Here is a 25233-nt window from a genome sequence, read left to right on the forward strand (position 1 = left end):
TTATTTATAATAGTATCAGGCCAGCGTACTCCGATAATACAACGCGGGCAGGTGTTGAGGAAGGCTTGGGGCATTGGAGTATCCGTTGGGCCACTTTCTATGTGCTACTCCCATACGGAAGAACAGAAAGAACACTAGCACTAATCTGAACTTAATTTTGGTTTTGAGGTAACTGTATTTATAGATTTTAAACAGACAGCGAAAGCGGATTAGGCTTTGTTAATGCGCCGGGAAACGTCCATTAAGTGCTGTTTATTTTCAGTCCAATTCTACCTACTTCTCCTTTCAAATCCAGTGAACTTTAACCAAGTTTCATGATCAGGCAGCAGGCAGATGTCATGAGGGTAGTCAAGGAGTTTGAGGTAACATGTTAAAGCTCACTGAACTCCTCCCGGTACATCGGACAAGGCAGCATGAAGAACATCAATGATACTAAGGAGGAATAATGCCGATACAACCTTGACGGACTCGGTTTTGCACCACAAATAGCTGTTTGCTTTCCAGGAGTTATCCTCTTGAGTAGAGCCTGCGAGATACACTCCCTGACCGCACTTCCTACGTAAGATTTTCCTCGGTGCAACACGTGGCATTATGCACCATCATATGTCGCTATGATGAAAGTTATTAGTTCTGGCGAAATTCCCCTCCAGCATAGACAATTCCAGATATGCTCCCTGTTCACACTATCGAAAGCTTTCTTGTAATCGATAAAGAGCAGGTGAAGCGAAAAACTAAACTCTTCGCACTGTTCCAAAATGATCCGTAGGGTGTTGATGTTGTCAATGTAGTAGGATCCGGAGAGTAAACTAGCCTGTTTTCTGGTGATCAAGCCTTCGAAATGTTCTTGAATGCGCTTAAGAAGTATTCTAGCTATTATCTTTACAACGGATGCCCCCTTTTTTATTCTCTGGAGAATGTCTCGGTTTCCCACGATTTCGATATGAGTGGAAGCAATAGATCTGCAGCAACTGCAGGTGCACTGATAAATAACTCTGCAGGGAGACCCAGCGGCTTAACTCCATTTGAGGCCGTTGATTGCCGAAATGATTTCCGTCTGTATCGACATGTTACGGTGACTAGCCATTTCATCTCGGAACCGTGCAGAAGTGTTCTTTCCACCTCTTCCGTCGATCATTAACATTCACAGGACCATCAGAAGGTTTACGATCATTTGAGGTATATATAAACATATAAATATAAACTAACACCAAAAGAAAAGCTAAAGCAATAAAACCTAAGATTACTGCAGCGAAAACATCACAGGAAAAGAAAAATGAAGAGCTGTGCGAAAAGCTCAAGAAGTTTGAGTAACTCACATTACAGGTTAATTCGTAACTTAAGGAACTACAGCAGCAAAACAAAATTTTGGAGAGGACATCTCGGGCTAGTTCACTCCGAGCGAAACGCAGCAGCCCTAGTGAAAATGAACCAAAAGGATACTACACAGATGAAGAAGAATTGGTTAGAGAAACTGACTGGATCCTGCATACAAGAAGAACGTCTAAGAAAAGAAATGCAGACTCAGTACCGGAAATCGCTAGGCAACGTTCCGTGAAAATCGATAAAGTGAAAAACACTACGAAATTGAAAGTGAAACTTCTTCCGCCGATTAATGTCAGCAGAATCGATAAGCTAAATGCTAAAGTCTCCTATTGGCAGCCATGATGAAGGAGTACTCAATAATCGCCCTGATAATGTTTGCAAAGAACACACTGTAGACGCAGATGACTACATAGTCCCCTCGAAAATGCTGAACATGGACAAAATCCACGTGATACACGTACGAAGAGAGGACCAACAGGCCTCCCAAGATTATGGCTAAAGGACTCATCCCAACGTGCCAAAAAGACAACATTGTAGAAGACCTAAAGGAAAAGGGTTTTAAGATTCAAGACGCTGTGAATGTATTTAAATAAGTCTAAAACCGGATGGTCGATGCCAAGGTTTCAATCACACATAAGGATATTGTTACCGAAATTCAAGCTGTATGAAATGCGCTGATGATCAAGAATCATCAACTTGTTCGAACAAGAGAGCTTCCCGACAAAGTGTGTAAATTGTGATTATAGAGGCTTTGAAGTCGCGAAAAAATTACAGAAGCTAAAACACAAGGGCCGCCGCCATCGAGATTACCAGTTCCCGAAAGAAAAACAATCTGAGTAATGCGAGAACTAACTGTTTTTAGATCCGATGAAATAGAATACCCGAAGGTGTTCTAATCAAAAATAATGACGCTGACAACCAAATAATGAAAACCATTAGCTAGAGTTGACATTTTAAATAAACGACAGCAACAAGACAACATACCCCAGTCAGCAGGGGGACCTAGGTTAACGACATTCAGGGGCAGAGCTTTATTTGAAGCAGGACGAGCATAAAAGTGAAATTTCTACTCCAGCGATAAACGTTCGTAATAAAAACATCCAATGCCATTGATTTCAGGGGATCTCAAACAAATACATCCATGTTGTCAATAATGAAAACATAATATTCGATCACTCGCCTGGTATACAAGCGCGAAAAGCAAAAACTGACGAGAAAAGACTACCCTCCCAGGCTAACTAATGTCTTTTAAAAATGTCCACCTCTTGAAAAGAAAGTTCGAAAGAAGTCGCGAAGGAAGCCCAGTTAGAGCTTGCTAAAGTGGCAAGGTAGCGATCTAGTCGACAGTTTTTATATTCCTGGTCAAAATTAACTGGTGCATTATGTTTGCCAACAAAGTATTCAGCCAATTCTCAAAAAATCAAAATGTTCAGAGGAAAACTGAATTAAAAATACATTAAACTATGATCGTGGTATGGGAGCGAGACGTGGATGATGACCCAAATCGATAAGAAAAAACCGAAACCTCAGTGAATATGGGCGGCGTACGTTGTTATACGATGAATCAGAAACCACCATCGATTTTAAGAATCGAAAGCATCAGGGGGCAGGTCATGTAAATTATACGGATGATAGAAGAATTGCCAGGCGTCTATTCAAAATCAAAGAGAATGATACGCGCAACCTGAAAAATTATCAAATAGGTCTCAGAGCTCAGTGGTTCACGCTGCGTAACTTCGGAAATTGGAGAAGGCGGTTGCTCAACTGAGGAAGGAGGAAGTGGAAATTAGACCAAGGGGCGATGTCGGGCTGTGGCACCATAGAACGTTGCTCTAATGGATAATTGAATAACAATGGACAAAATCGAATACGGTAAGGCTGCGTCTACAAAAGTGAGTAAGGTCATTTTTTCCGTCTAGGTCTGCCTTAATAAGGAATTCCAGACATCTCGGTTTTGCGCCGAAGTCCACCAATTTGATATCCCTAAAAGCTGTCTGGCGTCCTAACCTACACCATCGCTCCATCTTAGGCAGGGTTTGCCTCGTCTTCTTTTTCTACCACAGATAGACTTTAGACTTTCCGGGCTGGATCATCCTCATCCATACGGATTAAGTGACCCGCCCACCGTAACATATTGAGCCGGATTTTATCCACAACCGGAGGGTCACGGTATCGCTCATAGATTTCGTTATTATGTAGGCTAGGGAGTCGTCCATCCTCATGTAGAGGGCCAAAAATTCTTTGGACCTAACGCCTGATTCTATGAAGCGCTTAGACCGCCCCCTAAAAGAAGTAAGTAATATTCCTAATAACTTGGACGACTGCAACGAAATTCACATAGGACAAACTAAACGGCACACCACGATAAAGTTTACAGAGTACGTAAAAGAAACGGGATATGGTGAAAGACATGGAGCGACTACAGTTAGATCAGCGTTGGCAACACACAGTCTCGAAACGAGATACGAAACAAATAAGGCTCACGGATCGGACGCCTAGGTGAACATGAAAATATTACGGAGCCACTCGATGAAATTTCCTAATGCTTCTGCGACGGAAATTGTGCATCAAAACTCATAAGACTGGTGGCCTGCAGAACTGACAGTCTCATCACTCATTAACGGAATGTGACGGATTCAAATTTTTGTAGTGAAATTATTTAGTTACTATTGATACCAGCTCTATATAAATCCCTGTGCTCTTGCCTCCTGAAATTAGTAGCGAAGAAAGGCCGATAACTTCATTACGGGTTACCCACTATCTCAGAACGGTTAACGAGTGGGTTGTGTTGGAGTTGCATGACGCAGAGGGGGCAGTGCAGGCTTCCATGGAACTCTGAGAATTGAATCGGAAACGATTGCGAATAGGAATGGAATTCCAGCGCGCCATGTCCCCTGGAAGGGGAGCGTTCAAACTCAAATAAAAATAGCAAAGTGTAACCAGAAATACAGCTACTTTGGATTCTGTTTTTATTCAACTTTTACTTAACTTCCAAAAAAAAAAAGGATTTTCAAGGTCTAAGGACGTCTACACGTTGTTTGTATAAATGTAAAAGGGTTTTGTTGGTAATTTTAGATCTAGCTGTAGGTGTATCGCTACCCGAAATCTGGTTGGAATTTGGTGACCTGGCTTTTTATTGAGTTCTGTGAAAAAGATATTATCATTCAAAATATTTCTAAAATCTTTTTCCCTCTGCAAGTTGAAAGGTATCATCCAGAAGCTGATACCCTTTGTTGATGTAGGTATGGATCCATTAGAAAATGAACGAATTAATGAAGAACATTCGATCAACATAGTTCTTTTCTAATTTTTTTCTTTGAATACATTTATTGACTTTCGTCCTTGCTATATATTGAGGCGAATAAGTAGGTGTTCTGCAGTTCAGCTTATTTTAGTGGACTTGAGTGTTACTCCTCTGGAAGTTTATCTCTAAGACGGCATGCACAGAGTTAGAAAAAGTATAATTATTACAGACACTAAATAATTATTTAAATCCAACTCGATGATTTTTTCAAACATCTCGTCCGCTCTCTCTTCTGGGTTTTTGGCCGCAGTTAATGTATGTTGATCCCGTAGGCCTGGCCATCGTTGCTTATTACAGAGACTGTGCTGATCTTCATTTTTAACAAGATTTCATGTGTCAGATTAAGAACATGCTAATGCCGTTAAGTTCAAGAGACTGACATATTCTGTCATCTGATCAAATTTATCTGTCGGCACATGTTAAACATGGCCAGGCGGCCTGCGGTAGAGTTTTATTTCTTGAGTTTGATTCAACCGCATCGCGACATGTTCAGTGGGTAGCCAAATAGAAATTCGCATTGAACTTGCGTTCTAACACTCTAAATTAAGCCTGTATTCTAACACCTTAGACTCAGCTCAAATCAGAATTGAGTTACTGCGGATTATGGGCAACTATTTGGATACTGTCTAATGTCAGATGCCAGATAGGATTTTGCAGTCCAGATAAAGTGTAGACTTGTTCGAAAAACAAAAACGATTTTAGAACCCCTTCGTGATGTCTATCTGAAAATTTCTTTACTTCACTGCCTTGGAATGCCTCATAAAAAAGTTGTTGGTCTCTGCGATGAAAGAGGAACGGCACCTCATATGAATTAGATGTCCGTTACGTTTGTGCAGAAAAGAATTTAATTGGAAATGATCGATCAATTTTCTATTACCGTTTGGAGGTATCCTACATTCTGGAAGTGATTGGGGCACTTTTTTGAGTACATTTAAAACTTTCAGAGAATTGTATTGAATTTCCAATAAAAAATCAACTTGATATTATCTCACTTGATGTTACTTTGATAATGTCCCACTTTCTATTGTTGCAAGTCCATGAAGTGATAATTGAGTAGAAAATGGTTAGAGTCGATTCTGTTTCCAGAAATATATAGTATTAATATTTTTTCTAAGCCATCAGATGCAAATTTAACGGAAGCTCACAAGGAAGATTCTTCGGACAGACGACACATCAATGCAGTGCCTTCAAGTTAGATAGAATTACGGTCCCTTTCCTTCAACAATTTCGTTTCGTGTACCATGTCTTCTATTGGACTAAATTCCACATATCAAGAAACTAGAGGGCAGACAATGGAGTCGATTGCCTCCAGGTTTATACCTGTGCGAGATATTTTATCTACTTTTATAGATGCACACCTATATGTATGTGGGATCAGAAATCCACAGAAAATACTGAGGAAGGTAAACTCAAATCCTCAATTCTCTCTATGTCTCTTCAGAGCCTTCTGGAGTGCATTCTATGTTGGCTGTTTTGCCAACAGGTTCCTTGGTCCCGTCTTCGTTGTGCAGATGATAATATATTGGTCCATTGTTTTTACTCCATCGTTCGTCGTCGACGTCCGACATTGTCGCTCGTTTGGTTGTGGTTGTTGACTTTCAGCATGTTATTTCTCTGCTAGTTTTTAGCAATTTCTAGGCATTTTTCTTTATTTTTCAACCTAGCTCTTGGAGCTTTGTATAGAGCATCAAAATAAGAACAATTCGTTGAGCATATCCGCAGCTATTGGCTAAGTACTAAATAGATCAAGGTTTTGATGCTGAGCTCCATTTCGAGTAGCTGTCCTATTCAAATGATTGTCATCCGTGCTTGTGAATTGGTAAAAAACTTATCCTTTCAAATTATCTGCATAAGGACTTAAAATTCATTCGTTAGGTTTATTTTGCCAACATTTATTATCGCGCCTTCGTATTGGCATATAACTCCTACGTTTAACAAATTATTTCTAGCTTATTCTTGGTATTATTAGCGCCCAAAAGATTCTATTAATTTGGTTACTTTATTTCTAGCTTTTTCTCCGAATGTATTTCTCTCAACGGGGACCCACTTTGTGGGATTGAATTCGTACTCTATTATATGGAATCCTCTAGCTTATGAGCTCGAACTTCAGACCGTCCGGTAGTAAACAAAGCACAAGTCTACAGAGCTAGCTGTTTGCTCAACATCCTTCGTCTGCAAAATCACCTTTTTGGAAAAGCTACCAACTATGATAGATGCGGTGTGCCAGGAACTGGTTACCGTTACTCTTACAAAAAGACAACAGCCATTCAGCACATCTCTCTTCATCACCAAAGGCGCCATAACCGGTATCAGCTCTAGGAAGAAACTCCCGGCACCCCGGTTGTGCGCCGCGGTCCACCAATTCAATATCCCTAAAAGCTCTTCTGGCCTACGCCATCTTTCCATCTCAGGCAGGGTCTGCCTCGTCTTCTTTTTCTACCACAGATATTGCCCTTATAGACTTTCCGGGCTGAATCATCCTCTTCCATGCGGATTTGGTGACCCGCCTACCGCAATCTTTTCAGCCGGATTATATTCAGAACCTGACGCTCGAACGCGGCCATGAGTTTACATTTTTTTTTGGTAAGAAACCAAGTCTCCGAGGAATACATGAGGACCGGCAAGATCATTGTCTTGTACAGTAAGAGCTTTGACCCTGTGATGAGTCGTTTCGGGTGGAACACTGTTGGTAGCCAACAACCGTGCGCGGATTTCAGCGTCGTAGCTGTTATCGGTTGTGATTTTCGACCCTAGATAGGAGAAATTCTTAATGGTCTCAAAGGTGTTGTCTCCTAACTTTATTCTTCCTGTTTGATGTTGTTGGTTGGTTGATTTTTGGTGCTGACGTTGCCACCATATATTTTGTCTTGCCTTTACTGCCCACGATCTCGCGCCGCCTGCTCGATCTGGATGAAGTCAGTTTGTATGTCTCGGGTCGATCTTCCAATGATGTTCATATCGTCCAGTAGTTGAGTGGACTTAAAGAGAATCGTACCTGTTATTCTGTTGGTGACTTGCCTGGAGTGAAGCCTCCTTAGCATGGCCCAATGATATTCTGAGCGTATGGGCCTATCCGACCTAGCAAGATAGCGGGGAATATCTTATAGATGGTACTCAACAACGTGATACCTCTATAATTGCTGTAGTGCATGATATCTCCCTTTTTATGTATGAGACAGATAATGCCTTGTTGCCAATCATCGGGCATTGCTTTGTTATCCCACACTTTGAGTATAAGTTGATGAACCGCTTGTGTGTAGTTAGTTGCCTCAATATTTAGCGGTTTTAATTCCATCGGCTAATGCCGCCTTATGATTTTTGAGCCGATGAATTGCACAGACTGGTGGTGGCAATATTTGTCCGTCGTCTTCAGTTGGCGGGACCTCCAACTCGCCGATATTCTGGTTGTTCAGCAGTTCATCAAAGTACTCAACCCATCGTTCTAATATGCCCATTCTGTCGGAAATCAGATTTCCGTGATTGCTTGGTTGGATGAGCATTGACGTGTGTAACGCTTCATCCTACTGACTTGTTGGTAGAAGTTCCGCACCTGGTGCGATTGCCACCTGTACTTTTCGAGTTCACAGACCTGTTGGTTCTCCCAGGCTTCTTTTTCCATCTGTAAAGTCACTTCTCCGCTCGCTGGAGTTCGTGATAAGTTTCCAAACGTGTCTGCATCCTTTGAGAATGCAACATTACTCGGTATGCAGCATTCTTCCATTCCGTTACTAGCTTACATTCATCGTGGAACCAGCCGTTCTGACTCTTCTTGCGGCTGGAGCCAAGTGTTTTTGTGGCCGTATTTACGATTGTGAAGATCATTTCTTGATGCTTCTTGATCTCTGTTGACTGTGGTTATTGCGGCATCCATTTGCCCTTATAGGTGCTGCGGAGGGCTGTGTTGTGGAAGGCTTCAGTGTTAACTCTGACTTGGTTGTCAGAAGGGATTCTAGGCGGTTTTGTTATTCGAGCTCGGAGTGCCATGTCAACGAGATTGTGATCCGAGTCTACATTGGCCCCCTATATGTTCTGACATTCATCAAGAGTGAGAGGTGGCGGTGTTCGACCAACACGTGGTCAATTTGGTTGAAAGTGTTCCCGTCGCTTGTTTGTGGACCGTTTTCCGAGCAAAGCAGGTACTTTGAGCAACTATTTCGTGTGACACTGCTAACTGAGAAATTTTTCTTGGCTTTAAATAAATGAAAAACAAGCGGCTGTTGCAATGTTGAACTGCTGACGTATGGGTCATATGGTAACCAATTGTCACTTGATCTGCCACTGCATTTAGTATGACCAGGTTCATGGTCCAGGAGAATGTTCCTTAATACCAAGCAGGTAACGAAGTGCATCAGTTGCAGTGTCTATGGCCACTCTGCACATTGTCAGAATTCCTCAGGCTTTCTTAAAGTCGTAGCGAGCTCAAAAGTGAACGCACCTATCCAAACCACTCGAACATTGAGCCGTCCAATTATTCATCTGGCTTTCACAAAAGCGTCCTTTTTCCGCAGATGCGATGCAAAGAGGTGCAACTCCAGCCAGCAAATTCTATCAATTCACACAATCCCAATCTCTTTTTGACTTCGGCCGGAAATCAGAAGAATTCCTACAGATGTTTCAAGAGATGGTTTGCATCCTGACTAACATTAATGATCGATAGGGTCATCAAGTTGGTCATAAATTTTATCATCGGTGGAGGTAGTTATTACTCCAAGAACGCAAGCCTCACATAGTGCACCTGTGCGAAATTAGGTTGAACTATAAGTACAAACCCAGGTTTCCCAACTTCAGCCTTGTATACCGAATACATAATTCAATCCTCCATCGGATATATCTTTATTGCGAAGATATTCTTATCGATATTTTCCACCGACCAACGGAATAAAATCACCCGTTCAGTCCGGTCCAGCATTAAGTTGATGCAGACTTAGGACCCCACAATTCCCAGAAAGGAGCACTCAACATCTGCGAGTCGCTTCGGTCACACTGCTCCCAGGGCAGAGGTGTGGCAGCGTCTGACGGTTTGCCTCTGCCCTGGTAAGAAACCGCAAAGTCGTCATCGCCTAATTTTTAGAAAGTTTAGGTGCTAAACCCTAAAAAAGGGGTCTGTGGACCAAAAATAGAGGGAGTAAGTTGCTCCCCATTTGGTCCGGTCCAGCATTAAGTTAACGCGGGCTTAGGACCCCACAATTCTCAAAAAAAAAAATATCACTCTTCATTGCCGCCGTTTACTGCCCCCGATTTCTAAGGGATTCCCTCCTTATGCATCTCCCAACCAAGATAAAGCTAGTAATATGTATGACCTCAATGTCAACCACTTGCCTTAGTTCGATGCATGATCGAACTAGAATGGAGAAACATAAGTGGTTACCGAGCGTTGATTTGTTCCACTTAAGCTCAGCCCTTGCCACCTTCAATAAAGGTCATAATCAAGACTATTTTCATAACCACGTCACACACCCCATCTTCACTGAATCATCGGAAGAGTACTCGTGGAACACCAATTCCAAAAGAAAAATGAAAACGATCTTAATTTCAATAGTAATATGACCATTTCCACCCTATCTTCTTACGCCAAGATCTTGAGCAGACCATTAAGTCTATTATGGATGAGCGCTGAAACTCCAGTTGCATACTACCCGACTCGGTTGAGGACCAGGTACTTTTTCACAGTATCAACCAGGTGGGACCGCATATACATAAAAAAACTTTCAACTCCCTACACAATGTAGACTCGGTTTTCGAAATCCGCAGTTCCGCAAGCTAATCTCAATTACACTTTTGTCTTCTGGTCCGATAGTTCCCGACACAAAAGGGGGAGCTTCCTCCACTAGTGCTGTGATATCTACAACTAAACAATCTGGAATTTCTGCTAAGCTCCTCATGCCAATGGCGTTTTTGTCCGTCACGCCGTTAGTTCCTTGTCAGTCACAGCTCATCTCGCTTATCCCCCTGATCACGATAATTAGAAACAGCGTAAAGATCCTTCTTCGTACACATTTCTCAATTCGATTACAACTCCAAAATCATTCCCTTCCCCATCGAAAATTACTCCCAGTCTCAATTTCTAAAAAAATACCTATCCTTAGAACCAATACTTAGCGTCCTTTCCTTAATTCTTTCTTGCGTGTACCCCACCCTGCGCACCTAGACCCTGGACTCTTTCTTCAAAATAACATCTTTCTCTGTACACCCTAAATAATCCTTAGGTCATATCTCACACTAAGTTGTTTGGGGTTGGTAATCATGAGGTCGTTTTCAAATCGATCATTAGATAGCTGGGGCTAATGATCGATGCTAAGTTGATCCTCAAAGGGTACCTGGAGTGTGCTGGAGAAAATACAGGAAAGGCTAGTTCATCTCTAGCAAGGATGATGCCTAATATAGGGTGGTAAAATCTAGCTTCCTATACGCGGCTCCTGTCTGGGTGAGTCCGGTATACCAGCCAATCGCATTGTGGATATGTAGCGCATGTAGGGGGTGGGGCAGTGTGTGCCAACGCGGCAATGATTTCCTTGGATCTTCTAGCGAATTAGGCACACTGTCTCTACCAAAACAGGAGGACGAATGCGGCCAATAGGACTGCATACTTCCAAAAAGCCACTAGCAAGGACGCAACGGTAGGATAATTCCGGAAAAGGTCGCTGGACCCTACATTGATCTCGTGTATGGCGATATAGATCGAATGAATACACGAAGAATTAAATTACCATCTAACACGATAAATACAGGAAATATTTGCATCTCTTTGGATTGGACGAGTCCTCGAACTGTCTCGAATCGGTCGCTACACCCGAGGACTCGCAGCAGGTTATGCTTCATTCGCCCAGATTTGACATCGGCATCGTGGACGTATCTATCGGATACTGTGGCTGGAAAAAAAATGGAGCGCGGTAAACGAAACTGCGATACACGGAAAGCAGCATGAACTGGATGAAGCCTGAAAAGCCCGACGGACACATGTCTTACTCATGTTGGTGTAAGCAAAGGCCCTTTCCTCGAGGGTATATTTCACGGTGTACCCGTGGAGATATGGGCGGAGAAGTGGGAGTGATTTTAAGGAGAAAGGATCGCATGCACTGCTACATTCTAGCATAGTAACGAATTTTTAAGATTTCCATCTTCATTCATAAAGAACAAAGAACGAAATAAGACTAAGATTAACTGTTTAGGTAACTGCTTAGTTATAGATTAATTGTTAGTAATAATAGATAAAAATACTGCTTCTTGTTGCAAAAAAATATTGTTTCTGGGAAACAATTCGGCAGACGACGGTCGAAACTGCAAGCCGTCTGGTTCTATTTTTTTGTAAATTGATTAGTTGTGAAGGATCAAAAATCTATAATAATCAGTCAATTTACGATTCTTCTTGCTAGGAACTATAGGCCCACTATAGAAAAATCACATCTAATGAAAGTAAAATTAACGCTTACCATTGTCAATATCCCGGAACGACTTTGCCCCCACACGCACTACAAAGCTATCCACAGGTGCGTTTTCAGATACATTAACCCGATATGTAGACTGTTGAAATCTTGGCGGATTATTCGACGATCCTTGCACTAAAATCTGCAAATTGAGGTGAGTTTCTTTGGAAACCGGCGAGCCATGATCACTAGCACTTATCACTAAACTGAATTTATTAGCGGCTTGAGAATTCCGGTCGCTAGCAGAGGATTGACTGTTCCGAATTTGATGGGATTGGGAATGAGTCGACTGTATCGCTTTTGCCAATTCGATGGAACCAGTTCGAGGGTCCATTCTGAAGCGACCTTCTTCATTACCCGCTAGGATCGAGTAGGTTATATGTCCATTGTCACCTGCATCTTTATCGACAGCTACAACATGCGCGACTAGCTGGCCAACTTGCGCAGAATCACCCAGTAAAATTGTTGAATCGGCAGTAGGGGAAACAAACACCGGACTATTGTCATTTGAGTCTGTAACTAAAATTCGGGCCGTTACTTTAGTGCGGAGCCGCTCGGATGTGTTCACAGATTGATCGACAGCTTCAACGACCAGGATGTACTCATTTAGGTCTTCATAGTCCAAGTTACCCTGAAGCGACAACATTCCAGTGAGTGGATCCAAGGAGAACAGCTTTTTCTCCAGCTCTGGCATTTGGGATTCCAAGTGGTATTGGACCTCGCCATTAGCTCCAGCATCTTCATCGGTTGCTGTGAAATTGTATACAATCTGACCGATTGCAGCAGTTTCGCTCACGTAAATTGTGATCGGATCTTCCGGCCAGTGTGGAGCGTTATCGTTGACGTCTGTTATTTCGACTTTCACTGTGATTGCACTACTTTGAGGATTGTTAGATGCGGTTGTATCTAGGGCACGTATTTCGAGGCGGTATTCACTTTGGTGTTCTCGGTCCAGCCGACGTGCAACTACCAAAGATCCTGTTTGTCGGTCCATATCAAACGCTTCGTCAATTACGTCACTTGTTAGGGAGGTTAGGGTGTAAGTAACGTGGAGGCCACTACTACCGGCTATTAAATTCTCAGCATCACTTCGCTCGGCTGGGCCAATGGATCCGACAATGTGGCCTATGCGAACATCTTCGCGGACCTGCAAGTTGAGAAAATAAGATTATTTGTAAGTAAACAATTCTTTTTGGTGGATGAAAGATACTCAAAGAAAAATAATTCATATCTTTAATCTAAGCATTTTGAGTTGACATTCAAATAAAAGGAGAACGAGGATGACTTTGCTATTATTTCCTCACTGCATTTAATTACAATAGAAGAGTAGGTGAAAGTAGTTGATCGAATGTCAGGACAGAGGGTTACAGGTATGATGGGTTTCATAAGTTTTGATGAGCAGACGAGGTGACTGTCAGTCTGACAAAGTTCTCCTGTCTGAATTAATACATTAATAAAGGAGTTGCCGACTTGCTGTTGGAGTCACGTTGGGTAGAGGTCTTTATTCATTGCAGTCTGCATCTTCCGCAAATAGTACCGAGAACACTTCTTTGTTGTAATTATAAATTTGTCAAAATGAAGACAGGGACGTCTCTTCCAAACAATTTTCATGTAAATTTTACGTTGCTTTCTGTCCCCTAACATATTTGGTATGCATTTCAAGTGCATCTCGGCACACCGGTATGGTTCACTCCGGGCCATTCATTGAATCGTCCAAAAAAATGAAACCATAAGCTACCTGTAATCTGTGTATCTGCTTTGCCGAGGTAGCATTATAGCCGCTATGTGAAGAATTCAAGAAGAATTAGTGTAACAAAAGAAATGGTAGCTGCCGTGCGCTGTTCAGTCCGAGTAGAGAGGAAAACAAGAAAATTAAGTGGCATATGAAAACACGTGACTGGCATCCAAGCCGGGGCGGCACAGTACAGAGCGGAGTCGGTCATGACTCACCTACACATATCGCGCGAGTCAATTAAAATTCATCATCCATCAGAATAAGTTCGGTCTAAGATCTCGACTTGTTGAAATATGCAAATTTATATTTTGATGCAGAGCTGCGGGGCCAAGTGGTCTTTTTCTTGGCAATCGGATTTCTTGTTTGCGTTCTAAAGGTGGAGCCCGGCCACAAACCGGGCGGCGAATGATGCTTTGGGGGGAACAAATTGTGCTACTTTGGAAAGGAAGAAACAAACGACAAAAAGCGGAATCTTACTTAGGCTGCAAAGTAGTGAGATTTGCAGGATGACTGGCTTCTTAATAATATAAATAAGGAAAAACGTCGTTGCTTAGAACGCTATTGACGCTGAATATTAAATTTATCCAGAGGTCTTATTTTTACCTCAACATTTGATAGAGAGATTCATAAGCGGTCATTAGCGCAAAGTACGTCGATGTTTTATTCAGAACTTGAATGTAGGCTTGACACTACCATGGAGCAAATGGAACCCTTGATAAGGTTGGGATTGAGTTTGTGAATGAAGAAATGTATAGTGGTATTATAGGACGAAACAATGGAGATACATATGTCCCAATATAACACTGGAACTCGATGTGTGAAATATGTAAACCTAATTTACCTGAAGTTCATATGCCGAAGAAAGTACGATTTTTTTTTTAATTTATTCCTTCAAGCATTAGCCCTTTCGACTTTTGTGCAGCAATAAAATCGGAAAACAGCAAATTCTAACGCCTAATTACCGGAGCAGAATAACTTGCAATCAAAGGTCTCTAAAGCCTCCGTTGAACTTGATATTTAAAACATGGAATTCTGCGAAGGGATAATGAACAGAATATAAGGGCTATGACTGCAGGCATCAGATTGATATACAGCAAGGCCCAGGACGAAAGAAGCGTAAAAGTGTCAAACGAAAAGTTTAGTTTGGCCACGCAAGTGACTCTCATTCAAAATACGGCGCAGAGAGAGAAACAGATTCACAAATCTCCAAGGGCAAAAGGGTTCAACTCCTAAGACAATGAGGCAGGTGAAAAAACCGGCTGAAATGACCGAAAAGGCGAAAACAGTTACAGTGTCATCACCACGAAAGAGAATGTTCACTAGGCCTTAGAGAAGAAGTTAAACACTGTTAAACTACGAGAAAGCTTATCCCAAAGGCAACTCAGTTTCAGAGCAGGAAGATCCATAGATTATGTTTCATATAGGTCGAAAATGCAATTCATCGAGCTGAAGCGTACTGCTATCGATCTCGATGGATCGTGCTCTTCGCAACTATCGGTATTACAAGAGATTAAATTTTTCAAGCAAATCAAAACAGTGCCAGAAGTTGTTTCGGTCTTAAGTTGGATTATTGCAAAAGCTGAAAAGCCTTAACTCTGCAGGAGTTCCGCTCTACGTCCGTTCTACTCTACGACGCGGAGGTATGGGCTTATGCTTTTGACAAGGAGGTGTATTGCAAGCATCCTGCGCAAGTGCAGAAGCGGGGAGTTTTGCGGGTAGTGTCTGCCTATCAACCTGGCTCTAATAGTGATCGCGATAGTGATCCTCGTTACCCTCTTTACTAAAGAACTGGTAAGGTAGGACGAAATTCACTAGCAAATCTATACAGATATTCTCTAACATTGTCAGAGATATGTTGAGGATGGCTGAGAAATGAGGCCGTGTGACTTGTTACGTTCGAAAAGACGATTGCGCTCGACCAGCGGAGGGACCTGATCGCAAGAGTACTTTCAACCGTCAAATTGCCTTATTGATTTCAAGACGATATGTAGTGTTGGATGATATATGTCAAATGGTTCCACGCTAGTTCTCTGTTGATTTGAGGGTGTTTAGTTGATACTGACAGTCGAACAACCTACCTTTTGGAAGTCTAACACTTAATGACCCTAGCCAAACAGTCAGTAGTGACCTGGGAAGACCGGGCCAGTATGTTTCCCATGTTCCTGCGTGAGCCGTTCTTTAATGTTAAGAATGAGGTTATGTGTTTACCGATTCTTCATCTTTCGGTGCTGCGTCTGCGTCTTGGATAATATAAGAATGAATTCCCTGTCCTGCATTATCCGAAGAGTTTTCGAAACGGTGTGGGCCAAACTCAGGGGGGAGTCCCGTCCCTGCAAGTTTTAAAGCACGCATAGAATAAAATAAATTGCTCCACTCAAGCTATGAACAATTTCCGACCCTGTTCTGACCTGCTGATATTCGACAATATTCTTGGAAATACTGTGATTGAGCGGATTGCATTTTGGCAATCATGTGCTAGATATTCCCTAGTCTCTAAATTAGCTCTGGACTATTAGCTCTAAGTGATCCACTCGACCGAGAGTTCTCGTTATTTTTTAGACGAGAAGCACACGCATTGTTATATACAAAATTAAGCTGCCGAGGGGTCATACCGATCATTGTTGTACCTCTACTGTGGCGATGTCCTCTCTGTGCAGCCTTCCCTCATACCGTACGAAAGAGTCACCTTCGAGAGGTGGCTATTTGCGAGAATTTCTTTTCCTCTTTCGACTGGCCTAGTTTAGGCTTCATTGCGATTACTTGTATGATCCCTGCCGATCGTTTTTTAAAGTTTTCCTCCTGAATTGATCAAATCTTTTCAGTCTAAAACAATATGATTTCAATGTTCTGCAAGTAGCTGTGAGTCAGGCGTCTCCTCGAATTGACTAACAGAGTTAAAGTTCAGCTCTTGATGCTTGATGTTTCAGCCCATTTTTCCAGTACCTAGGCCTCCAAACGTATACACAACTTTGTACGTGAGTGGTGGGAACACAAACGGCAACTCCGGATCTCTTTTGCTATGATTGATCAGCGCACGCCTTGCAGCTTTCTAGTAACGTGAAAAATTGACCCCGCAGGCATGACCATGTTCCTGACTGAATTTGCGGCAGTGTCGGTTGCAGTCCCGCCAACCCTCGAAGTATCCTTCAGGACGGCAGTTTCTGCTTAAAAGCGTCGACTAACTAACCAATGATCACCTTCGCGACGTACTACATGTCGAGAATGCGACGAGCTGGTGCACATCAATATATAGCGTCGATCACGTCAAATGCGATGTACTAGTAGCTGCCCAGCCCAAAAGCCTTCCAGAACTCGCCATTCTTCTACCAACTACAACAATGGTTTTAACATAAAGGTTTCGTCGGGAGCGTTTACTTCGCGGCTTTGGCAGGAATGCCAGATTCAAATATCTGCGTTAAGAAGCTCGACATCGTCGTATGTGGTGCTAGATAAACCCTGAAAAACACTAATGTAAGCACTGACTCAAGATAAAGCCATCGTTCGGCTTTGTACTCGAGCCCGAAGTCGGATGGCGTCCCGAAACCAGAGTTCAGCGCTACCTGAAAAGTCGAGCTATCATGTAACTGGCTCTTTGTGCTGGCACTTTTGCTGATTTACATTACGTTAGTCGCATCCTAGCCCTTTCCTTTCGATCAGAATTCATAAAGGGGATGTCTATCTGAGTATTGGTTGCCTCTGGGAATTCACGGCCTCTTCCATTTCGGCCGGTTTTGTAGGACAATCAGAATCTCGGGTTTCCAAAGATAACAGTCTCTAGATAAGAAACAAGGGACCTCGGTTGTTTTCGTTCCGATTTCGTTTTCGGTATAGAAAACATCTCTGTTCCACTATCTTCGGGCTAGATCTTACAGTAGAACAGAGGAATTTCGAATGGGTCCTGTCTTTGGTCGGTTTAATAAGCGAAGCTGGCGTTCTCGTTCGTCTTCTTTTTCTCTCCTTTTCCTGTGTTACTCACTATTCGTATCCCCTTTTGAATTTACGCAGACTGCTTCTTCTTGTTCTTTTCTCTTAGTTTTTTTATGTCCTAGAATTCTTCGACTTTTTGCTTTTTGATAGGTTGCTCTGCAACGGACAATTTGAGATCCGTTTGGCGCTTGCGATGCTCTCAGCGTAAAGTATGGTTGCTTCTGCTTTTTGCGCATCTTTTGTCCCTGTCCATGTCCCCTGTAGAAAGAATTGCTCTTGAGGAAAACCACAAGCTCCATCAGCCCGTTTTTTACGCCTGTGCTAATATTTTTGCAAAGAAAAGTTGCAGAGCGTATGCACTTCACACATTTCTGAATAAGACTTTCCCCTTTAGCTCTGACAAGGGCAGTCGATGCCGCTCTCACTTGACTGATGTAAGTGTAAACCCCTCCGCTTACTTTCAATGTACCTACACATATTCGTACTGCACCTAAACGCATCCAGGTTTTCCTTCCCCCTCCCCTCAAAATATCGCCTCAATTCAGGCGCCAGTAGTCGTAGTGCATTAGATTGGGAGAAATTCCGAATTGTCCTGCTGTAGTTGCGTTCGAAAAGATCTGGACCAAGGCACTGGAAGATGAACATTATCAAGGAGAGCATAATTGGGGAAATTTTCAAATTGAAGGGCTTGTGCTTGTCTCCAAAATAGTAAAGACACAAGGTGAGCCACTGAAGAAAGCAGGGGGTGGGAAATATGGTTCAGAGCAGATTAATTAATTAATTTTTATGATATTCGGAAAAACGGAAATTTATTACTTTCAGGAAAGATGTCAGTCAGCAAATATAAACAAAAGAAGACGAAGCAGACTCTGCCTGGGATGGACCGATGGCCTAGGTTAGAACGTCAGACAGGTTTTAGAGATATCGAATTGGTGGATCTCTGCGCAAAACCAGGGTGTCTTTGGTGGTGGACCGGTGGTTCTTGCGCCATTGATGATGATGAAATATAAACATTCTCTTTTAGCAGTAGTCCCCCTATTTGGAAATGATGATATTGTTATTAAGATGAAAAGTACTAATGAGGCAGTTTTTTGTTATAAATCGAGACTTTCTTAACGCATAGGGATGGTGAAAGTTCAAGACATGAAATGAATCATAATTTCTTAAACGACGTTTTGCCAATGCATATCTGGGGCTTCAAAATCAAAGCTGCATGACCGAACGAACTTTTCATTCAGAAGAGATAATTTCTGACTTCTTATGGCCTAGTTGGGGCTGTGAATCTTTGCATTTAGCAAGATGGTGTTATCTATCCTGAAGCTCCTGAAATAATGGCTGGACTGGGAAAAAGTTTTCAAATTACAAATTGAAATGTGTTTCTAGGGAACCTATTTTCCCTACCAAAAAACTATTCTAAAGTAAAATTGTAATTCATTGAAAAATGCCTTTGAAACTTACCTTGAATATTAAACTGGAACTCGTAAACGTCGGACGATTATCATTCAAATCCAAAACTTCAACTCGCAATGGGCGCACTGTTTGCTTAGGTGGTCGTCCGCCATCTGTTGCTGCCACAGCTAGTCGATAAATTGAGCGTTCCTCGTGATCGAGAGTAACTTTCGTTCGAATTAACCCGTTCATTGGATCAATAGTGAATGATCCATAACCATCCGAATCGCGTCCTTTCAGGATTGAATACGTAATTGACGCGTTATAGCCGTTGTCACGATCGACAGCACGAATGCGCACTACTTCTGTACCGGGCGGTTGCTCTTCACGAACACTCACAACATCCTCTTGGGGATCAACAATATCGGGAGCGTTATCATTTACGTCCGTTACCGTGATTTTTACTTGAACTCGAGCACTTCGATATGGCACACCTTGATCGCGAGCCTCTGCAACAAGGTCGTATATTTCACGCGTTTCTCTGTCTAGTGGTTCACGTGTAAGAATTTCACCTGAAATACGCAAAAGTGAGAATGTTAATGCATGTAAAGATCCTGTTGCATATATTTGGTTTTATTTTTCTGGTTTTAATAATAAAAATAGTCGTTAGCGCGGTAATCCCCTGTGGGCCTTGAACTGTGTTAGAGCACTTTATTCAAGACTGTAACGGTACACAACAGAAGGGACATTGTAGGAAGGAATGTGCATTGCGCTCGCCCGTGATTACTACCCTGATTTGACTCAGGCACTTAAGACAGCTGGGTCGATCGATGTCTGACATCCAGTCACGACACAAATACCTCTGGCACCAGTGAGATTTGCACCGCGACCTTCCGCAACGATAGCCTAGCGTTCTAACCACTGGGCAATCCGGTTTTAATAACCGCGTCAAAATAAATTCGTTCTGAAAATATTTGCTAGAAAATTCCATTAGTTGAGGGCTCAACGTTTAAACGAAAATCTCCATCCATTGGCATACTGGCATTTTCTGACCATATAAACCATTCAAAAAAAGCCATATATATTTGAAATATCAATTTTCGAGTTACACGCTTAAATCTTTTGTTTGAGTGCACGTTTACATTACATTACATTTTCATGTGTGCCATTCAAAAAATGTTTCGGAAGTTGTTACCTATATTCATCTAGACAGAATATATTTGCACAGAAATTATAATCTCAAATAAAATTGGAAACAACAATTTCGTGTTCCTGAAGATTCGCCTAACATTTGGCTGCGTGAAATGTGTCATATTTGCAAAATTTATTGAGGATGATTTTTTCGTTTTTATTTGAAACCAAGGAAAGAATATTGTATAGAAACATTCAAACGGGATAATCCAACTTGAGAAAAAGAGCAAAAAAAAAACGAAATCCCGTCAACAATCTGTAACGAAAACCCTTCAAGGATTTCGCAACTCATTACCATTGTCCGTCAGTCGTTTTAGACAATTTTCAAGATGTATGAATTCGTTTCGCGAAAATTCGTTACGGTCTTTAAAACTGGATACAAGTTGGCAACATGTTCAGCTGAAATTGCAGAAAATGATGTCTACCTTAAACATTTGCATTCCCTCCTTCTGTATCTTTTGTTATGTGAACATAAAGAAAAGTGTTGTGGTAATTCATACGGACAGAAATTCAATTAAAAACAGATTTTTCTTTAGTCGAAATAAATTTCACTTCGCCACAGTTTTAAATCTTTACTTAATTGCTCAGCGAAGACGTTTACGACAATTTCCAACGTACCGAAAAGTGAACATGTAACGTAATTTTAATTAATTTCAATTTTTCAGTTAAGTACTGCGCGTCGTTATTGCAACAATTTCGTGGATAGCGTTCAAGAGCACGGAAAGGATAAGACTTGCGTTAATGATGTGGTTAGACAATTTTCCAATTGATGTCTTCCATGTTTTTATGGACACTTTGTAATTTATTCCAATTCTACCGTATCTCGCGAGTGTGGAAGGCTGGGAAGAGTTATGCGATTATTTTTCGGATTTATGGGAAGACTTCCTTTAATCTGACTTGAATTATCATTTTCCTTTCCCCAAGTATGTCCGCCAATGATCACTTTCATTGCGTACATTTCTAATTGGAAATCGATACGATGATATAGGACTACTCTGCGACAAGGTTGACAAAATAGCGGATCGTTTAACCATTCTAGTGGCAAATATCTTCATGGATCACTTACCTGTTACCGGGTTCACTTGGAAGCTCGTGTTGCTCGGTATCAAACTATATCGGATTGCTGCATTTGCGTCCAAATCAGCATCGTCAGCGGCCACTGTCCCAACCACAGACCCTCGTCGCATATTCTCTTCAATTGAAAACTCATAGGATGGTAGCGTGAATTGCGGATCGTTATCGTTTGCATCCAAAACATTGACAATCACACGTGCTTTCGCATGTGCTGGCGGTGTACCGTTATCGCTGGCTACCACCGTTAACTCATATCGATCACGTGTCTCACGATCGAGAGTTCCTCGTAGATAGATCCAACCGCTATTCGGAAAGATCCCAAATAGTTCGGTGGTCTTACGATCGTCAACATCTTGAGCGCCGAGATTCATGTTCTTGTTGTCCGACCGTGAATGTTGCGGAGGTGGTGGATAATTTCGCGAGGACGAACCTCGACCGCTTGTGGTGACACCGCTAGAAGTTTTCCCGCTACTGTTCCCTGATAACTTCGACGAAGAAGCTGAGCCATTGTCGTTATTATATGATCTCCTGCTAGTGTTGCTAAAGTTATTGCCAGTGGCATAGATTTGATCGCTACCGCCTACAATACGGTACGTGATTCGTGCGTTGTTTCCAGTGTCCAGGTCAACGGCTGTTACTTGCAGGATCTAGAAGCGATAAGGGAAAATAAGAAAAACGAGGTTAAATTTATACATGAATAAACTAAGATGGAAGTATGCGATCAATGAATGGCTGGGAAAAAATCAGGGGACATGAACGACAGTAAAAACGGTAAGCAATTGCATCAAGATAAAACGAAGGCCTCTCATAGACAACGACGGGCTACGGACTAGGTTTATTGGAGATGTAAACAAGTAAAATTTCGTGGAATGGTGACATGATCAACTGTTATATGTATGCACATCATGCATGTGAGGTTTTTAACGGAAATCGCTTAATAAGGGAATTTACTTTCAGGTACAATTGAGAATGATGGCTAAGTCAATCGATGGTATCATAGCAACATCAGATAATTAAAATGGGTACGCACTGATTCCGCTTAAATCTAACCAATATAAACGTTTCCGTGACTGAATCTCATAGTAGGGTTTACATTTATGGATAGCCCTACACTGATTCTCATACATGAAAATAACAACTTGTGAAGGTTGCTCGCTTTAGTCTTTTGTGTTACCTTAGATTAATCTTAATAAATCTTTCAAAAATATTGCATCGGAGGCTGAAAACACTGAACGTCATTAACTGCTATGAGAAAGGGGATTTGTGCTAAGAAATGGATACTAAAATGTGGCGATTTTTTCCATGGTAGCCGGTCTTCAAAATTTTCTTTTCTCCATGGCATAGGCTGATGATATGTTTGCAGGAACTTAATTGTACAAAGACCTGGGCATGACATATAATAGGAATAGCGACATGTATAATCCAATTTCGAATAGATAAATGGGAAAATCATGGAAGTAGTTCTTGTAATCCATCACAGAAAAAACAATTCTGTTAATGGTGTAGTTGATGTTTTCAAAGTCAAACTGGAGAAAATAATAGACTTGGAAGCCGAGAGAAAGTGGGGGGATAATCAGAAGGGAAAATTCAGTGTTGGAAATAAATTGTAGCACAGGAACTGTTTACATTTGGGACGGTGGCAGTAATCCTCCGACATATGGTCCCCATTTGAGTAGCAGCATTGGAAAGTGACCTGTACAAGAAGGAATGAGTTCGCGCTGATACCCATGTCTGGTGAGAGAGTATGATGTATTTAGGCCAATATAGATCTTTCAATGAAAGCGGCTATAATTTCTCACTTAGCATAAAGTTTGGATATCTTGACTTTGATCGGATAGAGATGAGACTAGTAGCTGTAGCACGGAGATATTTTTACCTTTTCAGAAAAGATGGCGGTAGCCGAAAATTAGGTAATAGCAAATTTATGAAACTCCCCAGAATGGGAGCTACCCTGTTTTGCAACTGCAACAAATAGGAAACAAGTAGATTCTAGCACCTCATCACTGGAAGACAAACCGTCGGGTTGGTTTACTATTGGTTGGTAGCGTACATTACGCCAGACCTGCTGTGAAATGCTGTGTAGATTAATAAGTGTTTTCGAGCAGTTAACAGGTGGCTGTGTAAGTAACCAACCATTTGTTGTAGTGTTCCTTTCTCCGCACATAGCAAATTTCAATCAAACCGTTGGGGAGTGCTTCACCACGTACTTGTGGAGGTCACTTAGACTTGAGCCTTGGGCGGCTTTTGTCGCGAAACCTCACCATTATGTTTGAGTCGGTTTCCTGTAAATGTTGAATTCAAAGTAGCCTCTCTTCCGAAAGATATTACCCCTTCCTTTCGATCTCCATACTAGGGCATACAAAACGGCTAGCCCACACACGGCTGTGAGAACACAGAAACGAGGCCGAATCTGCAAGGAGTGGTAATCCACACATGATGTTTGCGATTGCCAATCATGTAATAGAGCAAGAACACCATTTGTCGTTAGATAATGCGGACATATTGAAGGAAGTATACGACACTAGGACACTAGATCTATGCAAAAGCCCCCACATTTCGAAAATTCCCATCCAAAAAAGGCTAAACACGGACATTTACAAGAATTTTTCCACATTGGTGGAAAAACCAGGAAAAAGAACAATTAGGATACGATAAAAAAGAAAAAGAAATAGCTTTAAAACTTCAAATCATAAGGAAGGTCCCAGAAATACAGGTTCGTTTATATTTTAAATCACTATTAGTCAATAAAGGAAACTATGGTGGTAATTGATCTCCAAATTTTTTCACTCAGCCCTAACGTTAGGAATGAGCTTGTGAGTCCACCTTTCGCAAACTTGCCCCACCTGCGCTGGCAGAGATCATATGGCTCTAACCTTGTGTAGACTTCCACATCTTCTGTTTGTTTTGCTCTAACACGCTATTTACCTCGGTACTCCTTTAGCCATCATTTTCTTGTTGACTCAGGAATATCAACAGGGCGAGAAGGAAATGGTCAGTAAAGAAGAGCCTAACACTACAATAACTTTAGCTACGGCGACGAGTATTCGGTAATATTCACGCAAAAAAAGCGCCTGCACTTCTACAAACGTACTACCCGTGTCGATTGATGAGATGGCGGAGTTTACTAGCTGCTTTCGAGGACTTTTATTAAGAAAAAACAGTTTCAATACCAGTCTCATTCATTCTTCTTATAATGAACGCCTCACCAATTGTCTATATAAATCAGCATTAGTCTATGGCACCTGGCGCAAGTGGGTACATGAGTTCTGGGCTTATAGGATAACGTGAAACTTCGACTAAACCTTTGCGATATTACCACTTGGCCTGACCGAAAAGTTCAAGGATTCCCGGTGACTAGAAATGGATGAGATAGGACGATTATAGACCATTGCCAGATGTGCTTATGGGCATACTTCTGCGCAGATTCGATAGGTTGGCACAAAACAACCGGATAAAAATTGGCTCGGGGAAGGTTACCGGGAAAGGAAGCCAAAGATGGTGGAATAGAGACGAAATTAAGTTAGGATGCCGGGCTTTGGAAACCCAGTGCCGATAATTTTTGGGAGTGGACAAGCGGGCTCCCGTCCGTCGATATAAGAAACATCTTTTTTTTCTTCAGCCTTTGTCCTGTTTACAAGCGAGGTCGGTTCGTCGTGATCGGCCTCGCCATTTGACCCTATCAAATGCCTGATCTGGATGTAATCACGAGGCTTTTAAATCTCCATTTAGCGTATCAATCTGCCGATGTTTCGGACGGCCTTTTGGTCGTTTACCATCGACTTCGATATTCAGACCAATCTTGGCAAGTGAATTCTCGTTAGCGCGAGTTACGTGACCATACCATGGAAGACGCCTCTCTCGAAGTT

At 41.9% G+C, this 25233-nt stretch overlaps 1 protein-coding gene across 1 annotated transcript in view; it reads right to left on the bottom strand.

The window, feature by feature from the left end:
* Nucleotides 1-25233, bottom strand: part of LOC119661396 (protein dachsous) — a 565571-nt gene that overhangs the window by 23532 nt on the left and 516806 nt on the right. Inside the window, exons 7-9 of the mRNA XM_038070725.1 lie at nt 21360-22014; nt 19172-19674; nt 12058-13198 (exon numbers count right to left, since the gene is read on the bottom strand). Of these exons, the coding sequence (XP_037926653.1) occupies nt 12058-13198; nt 19172-19674; nt 21360-22014 (2299 nt within the window). The remainder of the gene's footprint in view (nt 1-12057; nt 13199-19171; nt 19675-21359; nt 22015-25233) is intronic.

The sequence above is a fragment of the Hermetia illucens genome, chromosome 1, assembly GCF_905115235.1.
Source record: "Hermetia illucens chromosome 1, iHerIll2.2.curated.20191125, whole genome shotgun sequence".
In the NCBI taxonomy this organism is placed as follows: Eukaryota; Metazoa; Arthropoda; class Insecta; order Diptera; family Stratiomyidae; genus Hermetia; species Hermetia illucens.